At 33.7% G+C, this 17,803-nt stretch overlaps 3 protein-coding genes across 5 annotated transcripts in view; 2 read left to right on the top strand and 1 right to left on the bottom strand.

Moving 5' to 3' along the window:
• Positions 1–216: 216 nt before the first annotated feature.
• LOC106790968 (endocuticle structural glycoprotein SgAbd-8-like) lies at positions 217–2,960 on the bottom strand. Of its 2 annotated transcripts, none has more exons than XM_014756270.1 (5): positions 2,670–2,960; positions 2,083–2,266; positions 1,516–1,701; positions 829–1,029; positions 217–656 (listed from the first exon to the last, which is right to left on the bottom strand). In XM_014756270.1, the coding sequence occupies exons 1-5, from the start codon at positions 2,676–2,678 to the stop codon at positions 577–579; spliced, it is 660 nt and encodes a 219-aa protein (XP_014611756.1). In that variant the 5' UTR covers positions 2,679–2,960; the 3' UTR covers positions 217–576. The 2 variants fall into 2 exon arrangements, with proteins under 2 accessions (XP_014611756.1, XP_014611749.1); XM_014756263.1 differs by having other exon boundaries at positions 2,083–2,269; positions 2,670–2,959.
• Positions 2,961–8,700: 5,740 nt separating this feature from the next.
• Positions 8,701–13,602, top strand: LOC106789974. The gene is made up of 3 exons (XM_014754570.1): positions 8,701–9,035; positions 12,678–12,896; positions 12,976–13,602. Exons 1-3 carry the CDS (start codon positions 8,926–8,928, stop codon positions 13,241–13,243), a joined length of 597 nt encoding a protein of 198 aa, XP_014610056.1. The 5' UTR covers positions 8,701–8,925; the 3' UTR covers positions 13,244–13,602.
• A 1,074-nt stretch (positions 13,603–14,676) lies between these two features.
• The window catches only part of LOC106790264 (heterogeneous nuclear ribonucleoprotein K), an 84,585-nt gene continuing 81,458 nt past the window's right edge, over positions 14,677–17,803 (top strand). For both annotated transcript variants that reach the window (XM_014755040.1, XM_014755048.1), the window contains exon 1: positions 14,677–14,806. The gene's annotated coding sequence lies outside the window, so the exon portion shown is untranslated. The remainder of the gene's footprint in view (positions 14,807–17,803) is intronic.

Raw genomic sequence — 17,803 nt, 5'->3', positions numbered from 1 at the left:
GTGTACATTATAAATATATATATATATATATATATATATATATACTTTTGTATAATCTTAGAAAGGATTTATTAACGTTTCATTAAAAATGTATTTATCAAAAATGATAATGGTGTGTTTCACAATAATGATTTGTCGATATTATAGATGTAAATTCTAATGATTCACATTCGAGAAATTTACGATTATATATGTATGTTTACGTACATATATATATATATCTTTATGAGATATTTTACGATTATCATATCGTAAATTTCACGAACTTGTTAAAAAAAGAAAAGAAATAAAAAATAAAAATTAAAAAGGAATTACAAACTACAACACATCTGATTCACTTATGAATTTAGAACGAAGCAGTTTATAATGTATGAAGAATGTAATAGAAAAAGGGAGTATCTTTCTTGTATGAATACAAAAAAAAACGAGAAAAAAAGGGAATTAAAAATAATATGTATAGTAGCATAAACGATAAATTGTTATATACATAGATCCGCTTAAGAGTGTATTCGTTGCAATAAAACGAGCTTACTAGCGGACATCACTTCGTTCTTTTTATTTTCACGAATGTGATGTTTAGTATTGATATCCACGACCCACACCTGTACTTGTTTGATAAGAATTTGGTCCTTGATAAGTATTTCCACGACCTCCGCCTGTTAAATCATGGAAGACAGATTTTGTAAGTATTTTTTTAAATAAAAAAATTAGATCCATTATTATTATAATATATAATATAATTATACGCACATTTTATACACAATAAGAATAAAATAAAAATAAAAACGTATTGGAAAGACTGAAGATAAAAAAAACAAGTAAACATACCACCATCCTGATTTTCTCCTCTTGCTTCAGCAGCAAGCGAAAGTTCAACACCTCGCTGAATTTCCGGTGGGATAGGAGGAGGTGTTGGAAGATGGGCACCCTGTGGATGGAATCCTTCTTCGTCAGCAGTATAAGTGATCGAATATTGAACACCGTCAGGTCCAGTATAAGAGAATGAACCACTCACAGCTTCAGTTTCTCCTAAAGCAACAGAAATTACAATTAGGGATAATTACAAAATTTACTGGATATGTTCTAGCTTTCTCACAGTAATTAGAACTTTCCCAATAACGATTAGAAATTATTGGAGAAACTATTAGACATTTAAATAAAAATTTGAATTTTCAATAATTAAGTTTACTATAAAAATATGATTTTTTATTATTTTTAGGTCATAATCACCTATACCATCATCATTATTATACATATCCTGAAGTCTCATCTTAAGACTACGTTATCGTTGTTAGTATCTTCATCATTATTCCAAAACTATCATCTTTTTTCGATCACGGCTACTTACGAATCGAAACGAAACAATGGTGTTCGAGGCCAATGGCAAAGATATTATGCAACACTTTGAAAATAACAGTAATACGAAAGGAAAACCAAGGATTGAAGTTGGGAAATAAAGAATGTATTTATATGTATGTATACGTGTTTTTTGTATTTCTATAGATGGTAGCTTACCTTGCAATTGACCCGTTTCTTGCGCACTAATACCATTTCCTGTTTCATAGCTGAATTGATAATTGCCATCCCCACTGTTCTCGTTATTGAATGAGATGATTGGAATATCTCCTCCACCTCCAGGCCTACTTCCGCCGCCTACTTGGCCACCACCTGGTCTGACTCCACCACCTACTTGGCCACCACCTAAAATATTACATATTTTTTATGCTACCAAGAAGATCAGAAATAATTCTGTCTGCTAAAATGAATGTAAATTTGAAATCCTTCAAGATTCGGTATATACATTTGTGTGGGAAATATTTATTTATAAGAATTTAAAATTTTGTAGATTTTTGAAAACACAGTTGAGATATGTCCGGACCCAAGAGTTTTTTTTTTTTTTATTTTTTTAAATTTATCTATACAAATACTTATTAGATTTGGAAAAAATATTATTTTTGACAGAAAAAACAAAATCGGGATACGTTTCTAAGTTTTGAATTTGAAAAATATTTTGTAGAATACTTCCACTTCATATGAGCTGATGAAAGTTGAAAAAATGAGGATAGTTTTAGAAAAACTTACCTCCATGGAAATTACCCCCTCCGATACCAGGGCCACCAGGTCCTGGTCTACCAGGACCACCCCTATTCGGCGTTGAGATAAATCCCGCTCCACCTGCAGTTCCTGCACTACCAGGTGGAAGATACGTGTTCTCCAAACGTGCTGCGTAACACACACTTGCCAGGGCAAGTAACGTCACGGCGAGCTGCTGAAAAAAGTTATATTTTTTCTCATCTACGCACTTCTATGTTATGTTAAACATTTTAATATTGCAATGAAAATGTTTATTATTAAGTAATTGAGAAATCATTAAAACGTACAATTCTCTCTAATGATCGATATCATTGAACAAAGTTTGATCGTTCGAATAGAAATTTAGATCAAGTACATAACACAAATAATTTTGTCGATCATTTCCGAGTGTGTTTCAGTTGATGGTGGAAACAAAATCAAAGAATAGCGAATGAGAAAAAAGGAAAACGAAGCCTCCAATGATGACTCTGATCTCGCGAGATAAGCCATTGAGAAGAATTCTCACAATAGGCGAAATAATCGAAGCAAAAATAAGAACAGAAAGAAGAACAACGACGCTGAGTGTATATTCCTACCGGTCTCATGTCGCTGCCAGCTGGATCCTTGCTAATCCTTTAGGTTCTTCGCGAAGTGGAGTCCTGTAGGGTCAACGTATTCGAACACTAGACTGACGAGAGGTGATGTATCGCGAAACGATAGCGATAATTGGTCTGTACGGATCCAGGTCGAATCAAGCGTTCTTATATACTCGATCCATCCACGGTGGATCGTCTTCCTCCCACCAGGTCGAAGGGGAGGGCTTATGACTGTGGCCCGATGAACAACAAGAAGTAGAAGAAGAAGAACACCCTGATGAAGTTCGCCAACAGGAGTTCTCGTGTGCGTTACTCGAGTAAGAGAGATGGAAGATGAATATGATGTCGTCTATGGTGAATGGGGAAAGAAAGAGTAGGAGAGAAAGAGAGAGAGAGAGAAAGAGGGAGAATTAACGTCTCTAAGTATATATCTATATTTATATGTAAGAGAAAGAAAGAAAAAAAAGAGAGAGGGAGAAAGAAAGAGAGAGAAAAATAAATAGATGAGAGGGTAGTTGCGCAAGTCGGATGATACAGATCGGCGGGCATCTCTCAACGAATCTGAAGGTCGAACGATCGTCATGAGAACGCATCAAGTAACCCGGTATAAATGTGACTGACTGACTGAGTCTATACCATTATAAAAAAAGATAAAGAGAGAAAGAGATGGCAACCGCGTAAAAGAAAAGAAAAAAATCAAAAAAAGATGAAACAACAAATGGTGGTAGAGTCAAGAAAAAAAAAGAGAGGATCACAATGCGGTGTCGAAGAAGAGACATCTTACCCATATTATGCAGCCGCGTTCCTCCTTGTAATTATATCGGCCTTTCTTCGTTGGATATTACGACTGGGGTCGCATCATCATCATCATCCTCCTATTCGCGGCTTATAGAGAGCAAGCTAACAGCAACCAACGCATGTTGATTCCTGCAACCGACTCTCTGCTGAGATATCTTGCTTATTACGTAAGGATGCGTTGCACATCTTTCTGTTTCTAAAGAGAGAGAAAGAAAAAGAGAAAGATGGTGCGTGCAACGCGTCGTCTACGTATTAGAAGAGAACGCGCTCCAAATCGTCTGGTATATTACCGATCAGGACGTAACTCTTTCTTCTTCTTCTTTTAATGATCGAACCTCTCCATTTCTCTGTCTCTTTCCATCTTCCTCTTTCTTTCATTTTTTCCCTTCTTTTTCTTTTTCCGATCTCAGGTCACGGTACCCACGCTACTCTCAATCGCTTCTTCCCCCTAATAATCGACTTTCCGTCTTTAGATCAAACCTATTCCGTCTTCAGCTCGTTAAACTCACTCTAAGTTTTCTATCTCTTTGTAGATGTACAAGCAACGACTACTCCTATCTTTTGCTTTTGCTATGACTTCTTCTTCTTATTCTTCTCCTTTTGCTGATGTTACTGTCGATGATGATAATTATTTTACTGGTACAACACCATCTTCCCTTATTTGGTCCGTCAACGATTTTAACGCACTGCTGGATCATCCTCCCTCTATGTCATATATTTCAAATTATATATATATATATATATTCGATTTTCTTCATAAAATTTCATATTTTATCTGGTAGTCGAGGTTGAACTCTAGACATGTGACAAATCGTTTCTTCTTTCTCATTGGGCAATCAAAATCCAGCTGTCTCGTTATTATTTCTCACGGAAGTCTTGTACGATAGATCGGTACCAAGATGGCGTAGGTTATTCCATACAAAGAGGAGAAACGAAACCTTGACTTTATTTGTATATTCTTACTTATTTATTACTTATTTTTAATCGAATTTCTTCGATTTTATTTTACTTATGATTAGTGTGATATATATCTGTTTGTTTTTTATCGAGATTTTAGTAATATGTTATTGAATATATCTTCGAGATACGAGAGATCGATTGATTGAAAAATCATTTTCAATATGATTCACATTTTATTTGAATTTATTTTAGATATATTTCAAATATAAATTTATATTTTAGAGAGAAATTATTTAAAAATATATTTGTGTATATATATTTTTTATTTTATGTATTCATATAGAGTACTATGATTGATGTTAGGTATTTCTATATACGTGTATAATCATATGACGTGATCGAGAGTCAGTCACTTCATCTGACAGGATCATCTTTAAACAGCGATTGAAAGCATCACGCTCGATGATATAACATCCAGTAAATGGTCTGCATTTTGCCAGAGATTTCTACTCGATCGTAATCTTAAAGTGAAATTTTCGAATCTCGGTCTTTATGCCATTTATGTATTCACTTATGTATATAGAAATTACGCGCATATTTATAATTTTCTTTTGTTTGTGGATTTACTTTCACGATATTTCTTTTTTTATTTTTTATTTCGAGGATGTAGCAAATTAACGCTTTCGAAAGATCATTTTTCTTTCTCGTCCATAGTAATGGTCACTGCTAAATAATATTTTGAAATAGAGTTCGGAAGCTAAGATTTTTTTATCTTGTTGATCTAAATTGTATGTTGTAATATATAATTTGATATTTTTATTGAAATATATTATTATCGATGAGAAAGTACTTAGTTAACAGAAAAATGAATGAAATATTTAGATTAATTCGAGTCGACCGCAAGAACAAATGAAAATCATACGAAGAAGAAGAAGAAGAAGAAGATGATCGGCAATTTGAGCAATCATAAGTTAAAGAGGATCAAATTGGATCAAAGAGGATCAAGGAGGATCAAATGGAGAAACGATTTAATACATGGACAAATACGTATACGTGAGTACCTTTGTGAATACACATTTATAAAATGAAGAATCGCAAGATATTTGAATTAACGGATGGTGAACGGGGGTGCGGCTCGATTAAAAATCGGGCCAATCGTGAGTCTTGTTCTCGATAATAGGATGCTAGTAGACGATCGTTTGAAACAATGTATATGTAGTATATAATAGAGCGTTCGTTCGGAGGGATTCACAAAGCAAGTGAACTGCTTTCTAAAAGGATCATCGAGTCACCTAGCACGGATATATATTCTTTGAGAAGACCCAGCCCTTTTGGCGCGCTCCTATCCTCGCATTCATCTATCTTGCTGCTCGTGTAATGCCAGGGGTTAGATTCTCTTTACCCGAAGAATTCTTTGAACTAGATCTTCTTTTTCTACTTCTACTTGTAGTTCTTCTTACGCGAGAATCGCGATAGGAAACACGATGGTAGTTCGACGGTTCATCCTTCTTACCAAAACAGGGAATGATTTTTATACGATAAAGATCATCGATATAACGAGGAAGTATTAATAATGGTGTAGAAGACGGTGAAACACGACGCCCGAAAATGAAGAAATAATGGCGGCCGATTATTTATCGGATCGATCGGCACACGTCAATTACATTGTCACTTTTTTATTTATTAAATTTTTTTTTCTTCTTCTTTTTTTCTTGCGAAATTTAGATTGAACTCAATGCCGGTACTTCTGTACCTGCTACTCCGTAACCCTTTTTCGCCTGTTGTGTTCTTGCTCTCGCTCGAGTCAAATGGTTTCGAAATAGCGCGAACAGATAGACAGACAGACGGCCGGAGGTCGAGAGACCGAGAAAGAAGAAAAAAGCTGCGGTCTGGATGATTTCTTACGCTTTGGTATTGACGCAACTATTCTCCGACGACAAGGATTACATTGGATGGGATGAGAGTACAAGATGAGAGGCCAAAAAGAGATATTTAAACAAAACCAACGGAAGGAATCTTTTTTCTTGATCTATTAGGACAATGCTGCAACCGAGAGTTGCGAACAAATTTGTTTTTCATAAATTGTACAATATATATTTCATATGCATTCCATTTTAAGTATCAAGTCTCAAGAAAATATAAAAAGATATACGATACACTGATAATGATTCTAACATTAAGAAACTATTCTAACATTAATAAACTCGTTAGAGAGAAAATATCGAAAGATCGTCGTAGCGGAGAAGAAGGTCCCGTATGGGATTTGACTCTTAGAGTAATATCTCGGTATGAGAAAATCGGTAGACAAGAACCGATGGAGTGAATGGGTGCTCATCGGTAGCCCCGAAGCCTTTTTGCGCGTGTTCCGTGTGATAGAGAAAAAGAAAATATAGTTCAGGCCGTTCAGGTATTGCATAATTTTAAGATGCCGTTAGAACATCTCTCTGTCTCTCGGCGATGTTGACGATCGGTAAAAGTTTAATATGTTCTGTTTTATTCTTGTTTCTTCTTATTTTTTCTTTCGATCCTTCATCTCTTATTAACTGGCTGGATTGAATTAAAGTGACCTTTGATTTAAGGGTGCAGTCGATCTCGACACGAATGAGTCCCTTTCAAAGGATGATCCAATTTGAGAGTGAACATATTCTACCGATATACACCTGGTTCGCCTTGGATTTTTGCCATAAGAGCAAATGGGGAAGATCCGGTGAACTCTTAAGAATCGGAGAGAAAGAGGAGAGAGATTGAGAGAATGTACTAGCCCAAGACGCGATAGGTATTGCCATATCTCATTCGCTATCAAATGTTACCGATTCCGGTCGCATCTTTTCAACTACACACTTTAGATTGAACGATGATCTTAGTATATAACTCTTTTTATCTTGGTAACACTATAAACGGCTCGTTTGATATTCGGCAAACGTTGTTTACCCACCAAATGACGTATCGAGTCATTTTAAATGCGGATACGATGAGATAAATCTACGGATATGTATCTATAAGTACTTGTTCCGCTTATATGCTCTTCTTCTTCTTATTCTTTTTCTTCTTTCTTCTTCGTGTATCCAATCTTACGTAGAAACGAACAACGATGGATTTGATTCTTAACGTCCGGTTAGCAAATGAACCTGCTGGTACCAAAGGAATTACGACATCTTTTTGAATAGCTCTCATATTCAACGTGTTCACCGAGATATTTCATCGAACTATGCATCTACGAATATACCGGATACCATTCCTACTTAATATTACATATCTATTTACATATGTATGATGAGAGGAGATTGGTTCGAGTCGAACGAAAAGTCTTGGAGAATTTAATATGAAATTGTTAAAATTAGATAAATTTTGAGTACTAATTAAGAATCTCGAAAGTTTCGAAAAGAATTAATTGATTTTTAAAATCGTGCTTAGGAACGATTTGATTTACTCTATCATTTTTCTAGACTCTTTTGATTTAATTTTTGAAATCATTTTTCGTCGCGTCGTCAAGTTTTTCCATTGACCATTTTTTGTTTTCACAAGTTGAAGTTAGATTTATCAGAAAATAATGAGTTCGATTAGTACTATTTCAGGATAACTAAATTCTTGTAGAAATGATATATACAATTATGTAAGATCGCTAATGTAGCTCACGATACTTTCAGTAACGAGTTTGCCTTGTGAAAGATCGATCGGGGATCATCAACCATTAAATTTCCACGAAGTTACTTTCTTCGACATTCCGTAGGAAGATGCAGATGTAGCGTAGCTTCAATGGCTTTGATCTAACGTGATTGTCTAAGCATACGTAACCTGTTGAATACATAATCGTCATTACCATCGAGAAATTTCGCTGAGAACGTGGAACAAAAAATTTAGATCACGACAATTGTCTGTGAAACTCATTGTCAGTTATTGCAACTCCTTTTGTAGATCGAAAGAAAAAAGAAAATGACAAAGTTTTATTAATTAAATGTATTATATAATACATGTATATCATTTAAACTATATATATCTCATCTCGAAATAATATTAATATATAACAATATAATAATAAATTATATTTATATTTCATTGTTTAATTAATATAGTTTATATAAATTTATTTTACTTATATTTGAGAGAAAAATGTAATTTTCCAATATCACAATATAGATTTTATTTTCGTAAAAAAAAAATATCTTTTATTTCTAAAATATAATAGAACACATTTATATTTGAAATACTAATTTCAAGTTTCGATATATCTCGCTACTGGAAGAAATTCGATCACTATCGATAAGGTAGATCGCGTGGTGATTTTGTCGATAGTGGCTCCACCTCAATTCTTTCTGTTGCATTATGTGAAAAGCTTCATTCGTTGGGATAGTAAACGGCGTCGGTGTGTTCTAATTAATTGAATTGCAACTGCATGTGACGTATTTCCATATTTTCGCGGAATTCAAAAACGTTCAAAGGGAATAGGAATTTAACTGTGAATTTTTGACATTAAAGGGAAGAACCCATGAGCGTTATTTTGATACGGTGAAGCGAAGACCGAGGAAGGAATTGTATAGGTTATATAAAAGAGTTAAACATGTCGCAAGAAGATGTTTTCAATGAGAAAGAGGATTCTCAGGCAAACAACGCGCTTCTTTTCTGGCTTGCTATCACAAAAAGTTTCAAAAACATTTCTGAATCTGTCAGGTGAGTAAAAATTATTACAGTTGATAACTTAGATTTATGTACATTTTAAAAAGTTTCTTACAAACTTTGTTCGAACTTGGACACCAATTTCTTATCACGAGGAAAACAGTAAAAAAGTTTTCTATTCGAACGACAAAGTTATTATTAATTATTAACATTTCTTTCTATTGTTTCTTCTATTGAAACGTCAGGTATAGTAGCTTTTACGAACTCATAAAAAATATGTATGCTTTGTCAAGTGCATCTCTGGAATCTAAATCACAATTGCTAAAATAAAAATGACTCATCGATGACAATAGCATACTTAAATAGAAACGAATTTTAAATTAGATTCTATTCTTACTTAAAGACAAACAATTATTCTATGTACTGTTTGGTTGTATTATACGACGTCTTTTACTATGTCACTTTTCTATAGTTGGAGGTAAAAATTTGTAGGACATTATGCGGGCTGCTATATGAGTTAGAGAGATACAAGTAGAAAATTATATAAAGTTAATATTTCAAATATACTTCATTTAATCTTGATACTCATTATAATGCGAATAAATTATACAGGGTGAGATAAGAGTCGCTTTCCTCAGAGATTTGTTTATGTAAGTTATTTGTTTATGCGGTTCTAGCTATACAAACAACTTTTACATAGGATGTGACAAGAGAGAGAAATGTTACTTCCATAACATAAAAGATTTTCAGAAATAGGTTGAACTGAAGTGACAGACATTTTTTGATATATCACTAGTCTGTCGACTTGGAAGGTAATGTTGGTAAAGTGCATACTACGAAGAACAGTTTCTTCAAAAGATTTGTATCAACTACAACAGTTGATAGAGCAGTCAGTTCTGTACTTGGACACCAAGCCTCGATTATTTTTCGCCACATATAAATCAGTAATTAAAACAAATGCAGAAAATTAATTTATGCAATTGCACAAATAAATAATTTGTTTAAAGTTATTTTTAATACTTATAATATACTAATTATATTAATATATTATTTAATTACTTATAATATAACGACTCTTATCTCTCACTCTGTTTATTTAAAAATAAATTATACTTATAGAAATGTTATATATATTAAATTAATTTCTGAAATGATTCAGTGATATATTCTTTCATTTGAGTCTCATAATTACAGCTATATAAGCTTGACCGGAAGTTGCTTGGCTCAATATTGCTTCCAGGAAGAAGTAATCTTGGTAGGAACGTATCATATCGAATACCATGCATGGTCTCTTAATAATCTAAACTATTTCATTCTTTGACCTTTCTTCAACGGAAATACACGTATTTACTCATAGAGATTTCATTATATTTCAATGATAAATTATTTTTCCCCGTAATCAATATAAAATGAATGAACTGATAAAATACTTAGTACGAGTAATACTTAACTCTCGATTTATTATCACGTATCGAATGGATCATAACGGCAACAAAATGATGCTAATTATGATTGTGTTTCTGCATTCGAGTTTCGAGTAAAAGGATTGAAAAAAGTCGGTCACAGTTTTTCATTGGCATCGTTCGATCATGAATACGTGTCCGTTGTTTCATCGAATCATTTGTAAGCAATATTTCTTGTTAAATTAATCAGATAATTCGACAAAAAAATGTTACAGAAGAAACGCGTATTTCATATTTAGCAGGTCTCCACAAATTTTCGACATGGCGTTGAGAACGAAATTTTAAAATTGCAATGCGCGAAATTGAATATAAAAAAATCATCAAATTGTTGAATTTCCAATGCACGAAATTCAAAATGTTTACGATCAATATTTTGTTTTCTGTTAAAGACAAATTCTGCGACTAAAGAGTTATTGATCATCCGATGAATTGTGTCATGAAATCATTCAAATCTTTGTCACAAATATCGATTATTTATTAGATTATATATCTAAAAATAAATAGCATTTTCCTACAAACGATATGAGCTCGAGGAAAAGGATATCGGGGGAAGAAGGGGAAGAAAATGTTAAGGTCGGTGGGACGATGGTGTCACTCGATGTCATTGGCCTTCGCGACTCGCATGTTAATTCGTAGTTCGTTCGTTCTTTCGTTTTCTGACGTGGCCATCGAGTTCTTTGGTCACCGTCGAAAGGATTACGCGTTCTCTTTCTTTCTCCCTTCCACCCTCCCTCCCTCCCTCCCTCCCTCTCTCTCTCTCTCTCTCTCTCTACTTCTCTCGTTCCGAGAATTACAATCGTTAAAAGAGATTCCATCCTTTCCTCTCCTACTCTTCCTAAACTTCTCCGTTGCTAATCATCCTCCTTCTATTTCCTCTTCCGAGAAACTCAGCAGACGCTGGTATACCCGTTGACCTTCGAGGAATTCCATGAAATGTTCGAGGAAACAAAGGACCCTAAGCGTGTATACTACCATACTACTAAAGAAAGAAAGAAAGAAAGAGAGAGAGAGAGAGAGAGAGAGAAAGAGAGAGAAAGAGATCGTCAACGGAAGCCACAGTTGTTGGAGCGACCCTCGCATTGTGAATATCGTGCCGGTTCTCGATCGATCGAGATCGTAAATTCAAGACATCTTCTTTTTGTTCTTTTATATTTTTTTTGTTCTCCTACAATGTGTCTCTCTTTCTTTTTTTTTTCCAAGTTTTGGTATCAAATCTCTAAGTCGTTTGTTATAATACACATGTTGCATTCGGACAAGGATCATCATCGAATTTGGAATTTTAAAATGATTAGTGTGTTCAGTTAGGTCTGGACTAATGCAAATATGTAGCATTTATATCAAATTGCACCAGTCCCGGCCTGATTGAGCTTGCTATGTCGACCCTTGGAGAATATGTTTCTTTAATAGAATTGGTAAGACTTTGTTTTAATGTGACATTTTTTAATTTGTAATTTATATCAAATTCTATTTAATATGAAAACATTTCATAATTAGATCATTCTCAGGATGAATTTTTGTAAGAAATGTTGATAATTACGTAATTGGCTCGTACCTATTATTTGTCTGCTGTCGTAATTCGATAGAAGGATCTAATATATTGGTGTTACTTCTTGGAATTGAAAGCCTCAGGAGCGAAGATTTAGGGAAAGTTTTCTTCCCAGTTAGATTATGTAAAAAAAAATGTATAGATTTCTATTTTAACAGGATTTACATAAAGTCCAAGAACACTTTTACGATCGAAATTATTTAACGTATTACTAGAATTTATGTAAATCTTGTATCAATTTAAGAGAATAATTTCATTGCTTTGGAATGACTGTAACATTGTACGTATATATATATATATATATATATATATATATATATATATATATATATATCTCTGCTGTGTGTTACACGCGCGTGTGAGCGTACGTGTTTTATATTACATAAAGATTACACATTTATGCATAATATATGATCGTGTGTATGTTTAAATAAGTATCGCATGAAAGGAGTGCCGGCAAATTTTCTAAGTATTAGATTACTTTATTTCTACGTAATATATTGTTAATACATCCTCATTACGTGTGTCGAATATATAATTATATATTGAGATAGATAAGAATACGAATTATTTAATTGTACATAATTTGTAAATAAAATTTATTTAATATACACTTGTATATAAAAGATAGAAATAATTTTAAATAATTTAACACAGAGAGTATAATAACTTTGTTTACTGTTTCAGTAAAGAAGACTTTCTCGAGTTATTGACTATCGTTAAGAAACAGTCGTCCTCTTCTGTCTGCCGTAAATTGCACAAAGCTATGATTGATGAATTGTTCAAGAAAATGAATAACGAATTGGAGGAAATATATCAAGAGGGTTCATTGGAAGCTGGATTGAAGAAACTTTCCAAATTGTCAAAAGAAGCAGTAAATTCAACGAACGATGAAACTGTTGTTTGGTATGATAGGAGTTTCTAGTTTCTTTTATAAATAGTTTATCAAGCTAGCGATATTAATTCTATATGTATGTATTTGTAGGAGACCACCCGGAAATATTGAATCACACTTGAGATCGCTAGATGTTGAAAAGATAAAGGCGGAAAACGAGAAATTAGAGAAATGGTTGATCGAAAAAGAGAATGAAAATGCTATCCTAATGAAGAAACTCACAGATGATAGAGCCAAAATATGTGCTATTAATGACAGAGTAGCAAAGGTTTTACACAGAGCTCCTATTATTCAAGAATGGTTGGAAAATCAAGTAGGGGAGATGCAACATTTGCTTCAAGTACTCGAAGGAGATTAATTAAATGATGTTTTTCGTCGCTTTGTTTGGAAATACGAAACAAAAGGATATTCCACTCAAATTCTGACAGAAAAAGTACGAAGACAGAGAGGTAATTTTCCTAACCGTGGAATGATTTAGAATCTGATCAAGGAAAAAGGTCGTTTATGGTATGACGATAAACGGGAGACTTTGGAATATATTAAAAATGGGATTGGTAGAAGTACTCGATTATATATTTAAATATTTTTTATATATTTAAATATTTATGGCGATACTGATTTATGGATCATATATTCGGAGATAATAGGTCATTTTTATTACCATAGTAAAAGAAAATGATTTTATATTTTTTTATTTTATACATGTTAGTTGATTTGTTGAGAGTTTTTTAGAACTCATTTGACGACTTGTTGTTCGTTAAAATAACGTTAATTTTATCTCGTAACTTTTGCGATATATTAATCGTCTTTGATGCTGTCTCTAATTTACGAAGCAAAGCTACGTTCTTTTTCTACAAAATATAATGACATTATAATTGTAATGCATCGTTTACAGTTTGTATTTACGGAAGAACATATAAAATGATTAACACAATTATATTTAATTTAAAAAATGGGAATTGTATACTAATTACCTTTTCTATTTCGAACGTAACAGATAATTTTTTAATCTCTTCGTCATTATCTTCCTTCGATCGTGTACATTCGATCAAACGTTCTTTTAAATTCTCTCGTTCGATAGTTAACTTTTCAAATTTTCCGCGCATTTCATCCTCATATTTCTGTTGATTATTCAATATCGTTACGCAAGACAAATAATTATCGTGAATATTTATTAATCGTTCTTTAAGCATCTCGTATCTCATTTTCATTTCTTCTAATTCGAGCAAAGTTCTATCTCTCGATCGATTTACGTGAAAAATTTTCATATCAATTTCTTCGTATTTCTTACTACTCGTTTGAAATTTCTTTTCATACGAGTGCATTTCTTCTGTAATATCCATCTTGCTTTTATCGTTTTGCATCGTAGATAAATTATTAAATAAAATAGAACGTCGCGGAGTACGATTTATCACGATCGATATTTTTGTGGGAGAGATTAAAATTTTATTTATAAGAAAAAAAAAAGAAGAGAAGAAGAGAAGTAGTATGACGAGTATGTATACATATGTATATATATATGTCGTGAATTCCCTCGAATTAATTAAATTTGACGTTAATTTCCATGGAAAATAAAAACACGAGATAGAACGATAAAGTAAAAATAAAAATGGAGAAGTTTATGATTAGAAATAGCTATGGTAGAGAAGAGCGACAACGTGGCCTATGATTCGCGCCAAAGGAGTTCCCGCGTAAAGGCGAGCTTGACGTTGATTGGTTGATCTCGTCGAATCGCATAGCTCGGTTGAGTACCGTTGGTAGGTCGGCAGATGGTGCTAGCGTTAGCTCTGTTCGGTCATCGCGTAAGGCGGCTCGCCATTGTGTTCCATGATAGCTTCCCGAAGTTTTCGTGTTTGTCAAGGAGAATTGATCCGGTTTTTGGCAGTCTCTTGTGTGCCCAATTACTGTGCCGTTTAAACGGGTGAGTCGGAAATCATTCTGCCATATATAATAAATGTTTTATTCGTTATTTGTGAAATCATTTTCAAGTGTTGAGTGAAAAAGCGTCCCAAACGAACGTTCGTTTATCGTCTTTCTTCCTCATTTTCTTTCTCTCTCTTTCTCTCTCTTTTTCTCTCTCTCTTTCTCTCTCCTTTTTTCTTCTATCTATCGTTCTATCTTTTTCCACTCTTATATCGATTCCGGCATATCTCGCCGGGTTAAAAGTCAAAACGTTTACGAAATTTCGTGTTTTGATTAATTTTTTTTCACGTCGTTATTATCGTAACAGCGTGCCGAAGTTACTCGACTTTTTGGGGGTTAGTTTTGTGCCAGTGGCGGGCACGCTCTCGCTCGCGCGCACGCGTCCGTCCTTTCTTCCTTCCTTCCTTCCTTCCTTCTTTCCTTCCTTCCTCCCTCCCTCCTTCCCTCCCTCCCTCCCTCCTATTCTTCCTTTCTTCCCTCCTTCTTTCTTACCTACCTACCTACCTGCCCTTACGACGATCTTTTTCTTTCGCTTCGATTGTTCGATTCGGATACACTGTAGGATAAAGAGAAACATGTAAAATTGTATACTTGTTTAGACTATCTTTTGTCATTTAATCCTATTTCCAATATTTGATTCAAGATTAAAACGGCAGAGAAAGATAGAGCGAACAACAACAATAAATTCGAGTTCGAAATTCATAAGATTAGAGATTACACGCTCTGTTTATCCATTAGGCATTACACCTTGTACGAAAATGATACATCATCGACGACGACTAGGGTCGACGACCAAAGTCGATAATTCTGGCGATTCGCTTCGGCTTCTTCCGTCGGAATTCGTCCGGATTCTTTGATAGGTTTATCGGAACGTTACAACGTTCCCTCGGATGAAATTTACATTAATAGCCAAATTCTTTTATTCGTTATTATATTTTCTCCATGGCCATTGTACGAATTTTTTATATTTTTCTTCTCTCATTTTACAGGACACATTGAAGTAAAAAAGATATAAGTAGGGCGTAGAAGGGGAGGAATTATGTGGTGTATATTGTATATTAGAAAAGAGATAAGCGAGATCAGCGCCACTTTACGAGGATTTCCCTTGTCGTATATTAAGAGTAGTAGTAGTATAGTAGTCGTTTCCTTGTAGTTGTGTTTAGAGTTGACGCAGCAGCGTCTCTCCTTCATTTTCTCCGCATATGTCCGCTGTGTTATCACGAAAGATAACATTTTTTATTTTTTATCTACTCATACTCGATCGTAAAACGTTTCAATCGAAAACCGATGGAATGTTATATTTTTGTTTTGTTTTGTAATCATATTCTTTATTATACGTCTTGTAGAAATTTATTTTATTGTTTATTTGAGAGAGTTTGTTATAATGAAATTTTGATGGAACGAAATTCCTCGTTTGTCTCTTTGGAATAGAAAGAATTTTTACATTAATTATATTGATTAATTATCGTTCGTTTTATAGGTGGAGATATCAACACTATATATATATATTTGTTGAGATAATGCGTTATCTCGATATCAGTATTATACGTGTATTATAGCCTAACTTTATATGTATATTTTATTGTATTTTAATTTTATAGAAAATACTTTCTTTTATAAAATGTTGATTTGATTGTAAATGATTATCGTATCGTTATCAGATAGAGATCGTCCTCTCAAGGCTTTTATTTATTTCTCTACTTGTAAGACTCGTTAGTCTGCAGAAACTCGACCGTAACCGACGAAACGCACGTCGGAGAATCTCGATGACCTCGAAAGAGAGACTCTCTTTGTGAATGCATGCAACCATCTGTGCGATAGCATTTCTTGCGTTTACATTATTACTTTCGCGTAGTTTAACACGCCCGTATATATATTCTTTTGTAAATAGTCACGTGTAAATTGCCCATAAACCCCACTTCTTCCGCCCCGCCCCTCTTAAAAATATTTTCAACAAATTCGAAATGGTTTAGACAAATTGAAAAAATCCTATTTTTGTTCTTTTGCTTATTTATCTTCATATTAAAAAGTTCATTAATTTATTCTACGTGCAAATAATAAATTTATATAAGACGTAAGAGCATAAATAATAGCACGGTGGGTGGGGTGGTCGGGTTCGATCAGCATTCGCTATCCTTCTCCCTCCTTTTCCTGCACTTATGTACCATCTACACAACACCCATACGTGTGTATAAGTATTACATTAGAATGCATTCGAACACGATTCACGAGTCTTCGTAGAAGGCATTCGGATAATAACGTTCCTCTCTTTTTCGTTTATTTATTCATCGAAAAAGCTCTTCTTCTATCGGTTTTTGGTACTTCTTGGTTGTATTACCACCGTGCGTTCGATCAACAAACGCAGACAAACCGGCCGAGTAAACAAGTATTTTAATACCAAACCTATGTATTCCTGGAGCGAGCAGACATTACGAGAGTTAAGATTTTATATGACCAGTTTTTCATGGTGGGAATTCGTGGTCACGTATGTACACACGCGTTTATGCGCTACTCTTTCCATGGGTATTTCGTATTCCTTCACGAACTGTTGAGATAAACGAAGGTTGCCGGCCTTACGACTGTTACAGATGCATCTTGCGATCTTACAGTTAAATCTTAACTTTCTTATTTTATTTTATTTGATTTTTTAGGAGAAATTGAGTCACTCTCGATGCGGTAGATAGATAACTCGCCTAAAGAGAAAAAGAAGAAGATAAAATATTTGCATGAATATGTTCAAAAAACAGGCGTTTAAGTTGAGTTATTTTTGTTGTTGTTGTTGTTGTTCTTGTGCGGTTGATTTTATTTCGTGAGAATTTATTTTTTAGAATTTTTCTTTTCTTTTTCTATGACGTTAAACGATACTTCTTATATAGGTAAATGTTATCCTCTTTTTTTTTCTTTTTTCTTTTCTTTACTTTATTCTATTTTCAATTTCTTCAACGTTTTTACGTAATGCTTTGTCATAGTCTAGTTAAAGTGTTTAGAATTTAGA

Source organism: Polistes canadensis, unplaced genomic scaffold (genome assembly GCF_001313835.1).
Source record: "Polistes canadensis isolate GaletaPanama2010 unplaced genomic scaffold, ASM131383v1 scaffold_7, whole genome shotgun sequence".
Classification (NCBI taxonomy): Eukaryota; Metazoa; Arthropoda; class Insecta; order Hymenoptera; family Vespidae; genus Polistes; species Polistes canadensis.
The sequence above is the reverse complement of the archived record's forward strand: the minus strand, read 5'-3'. Positions and strand labels throughout refer to the sequence as shown.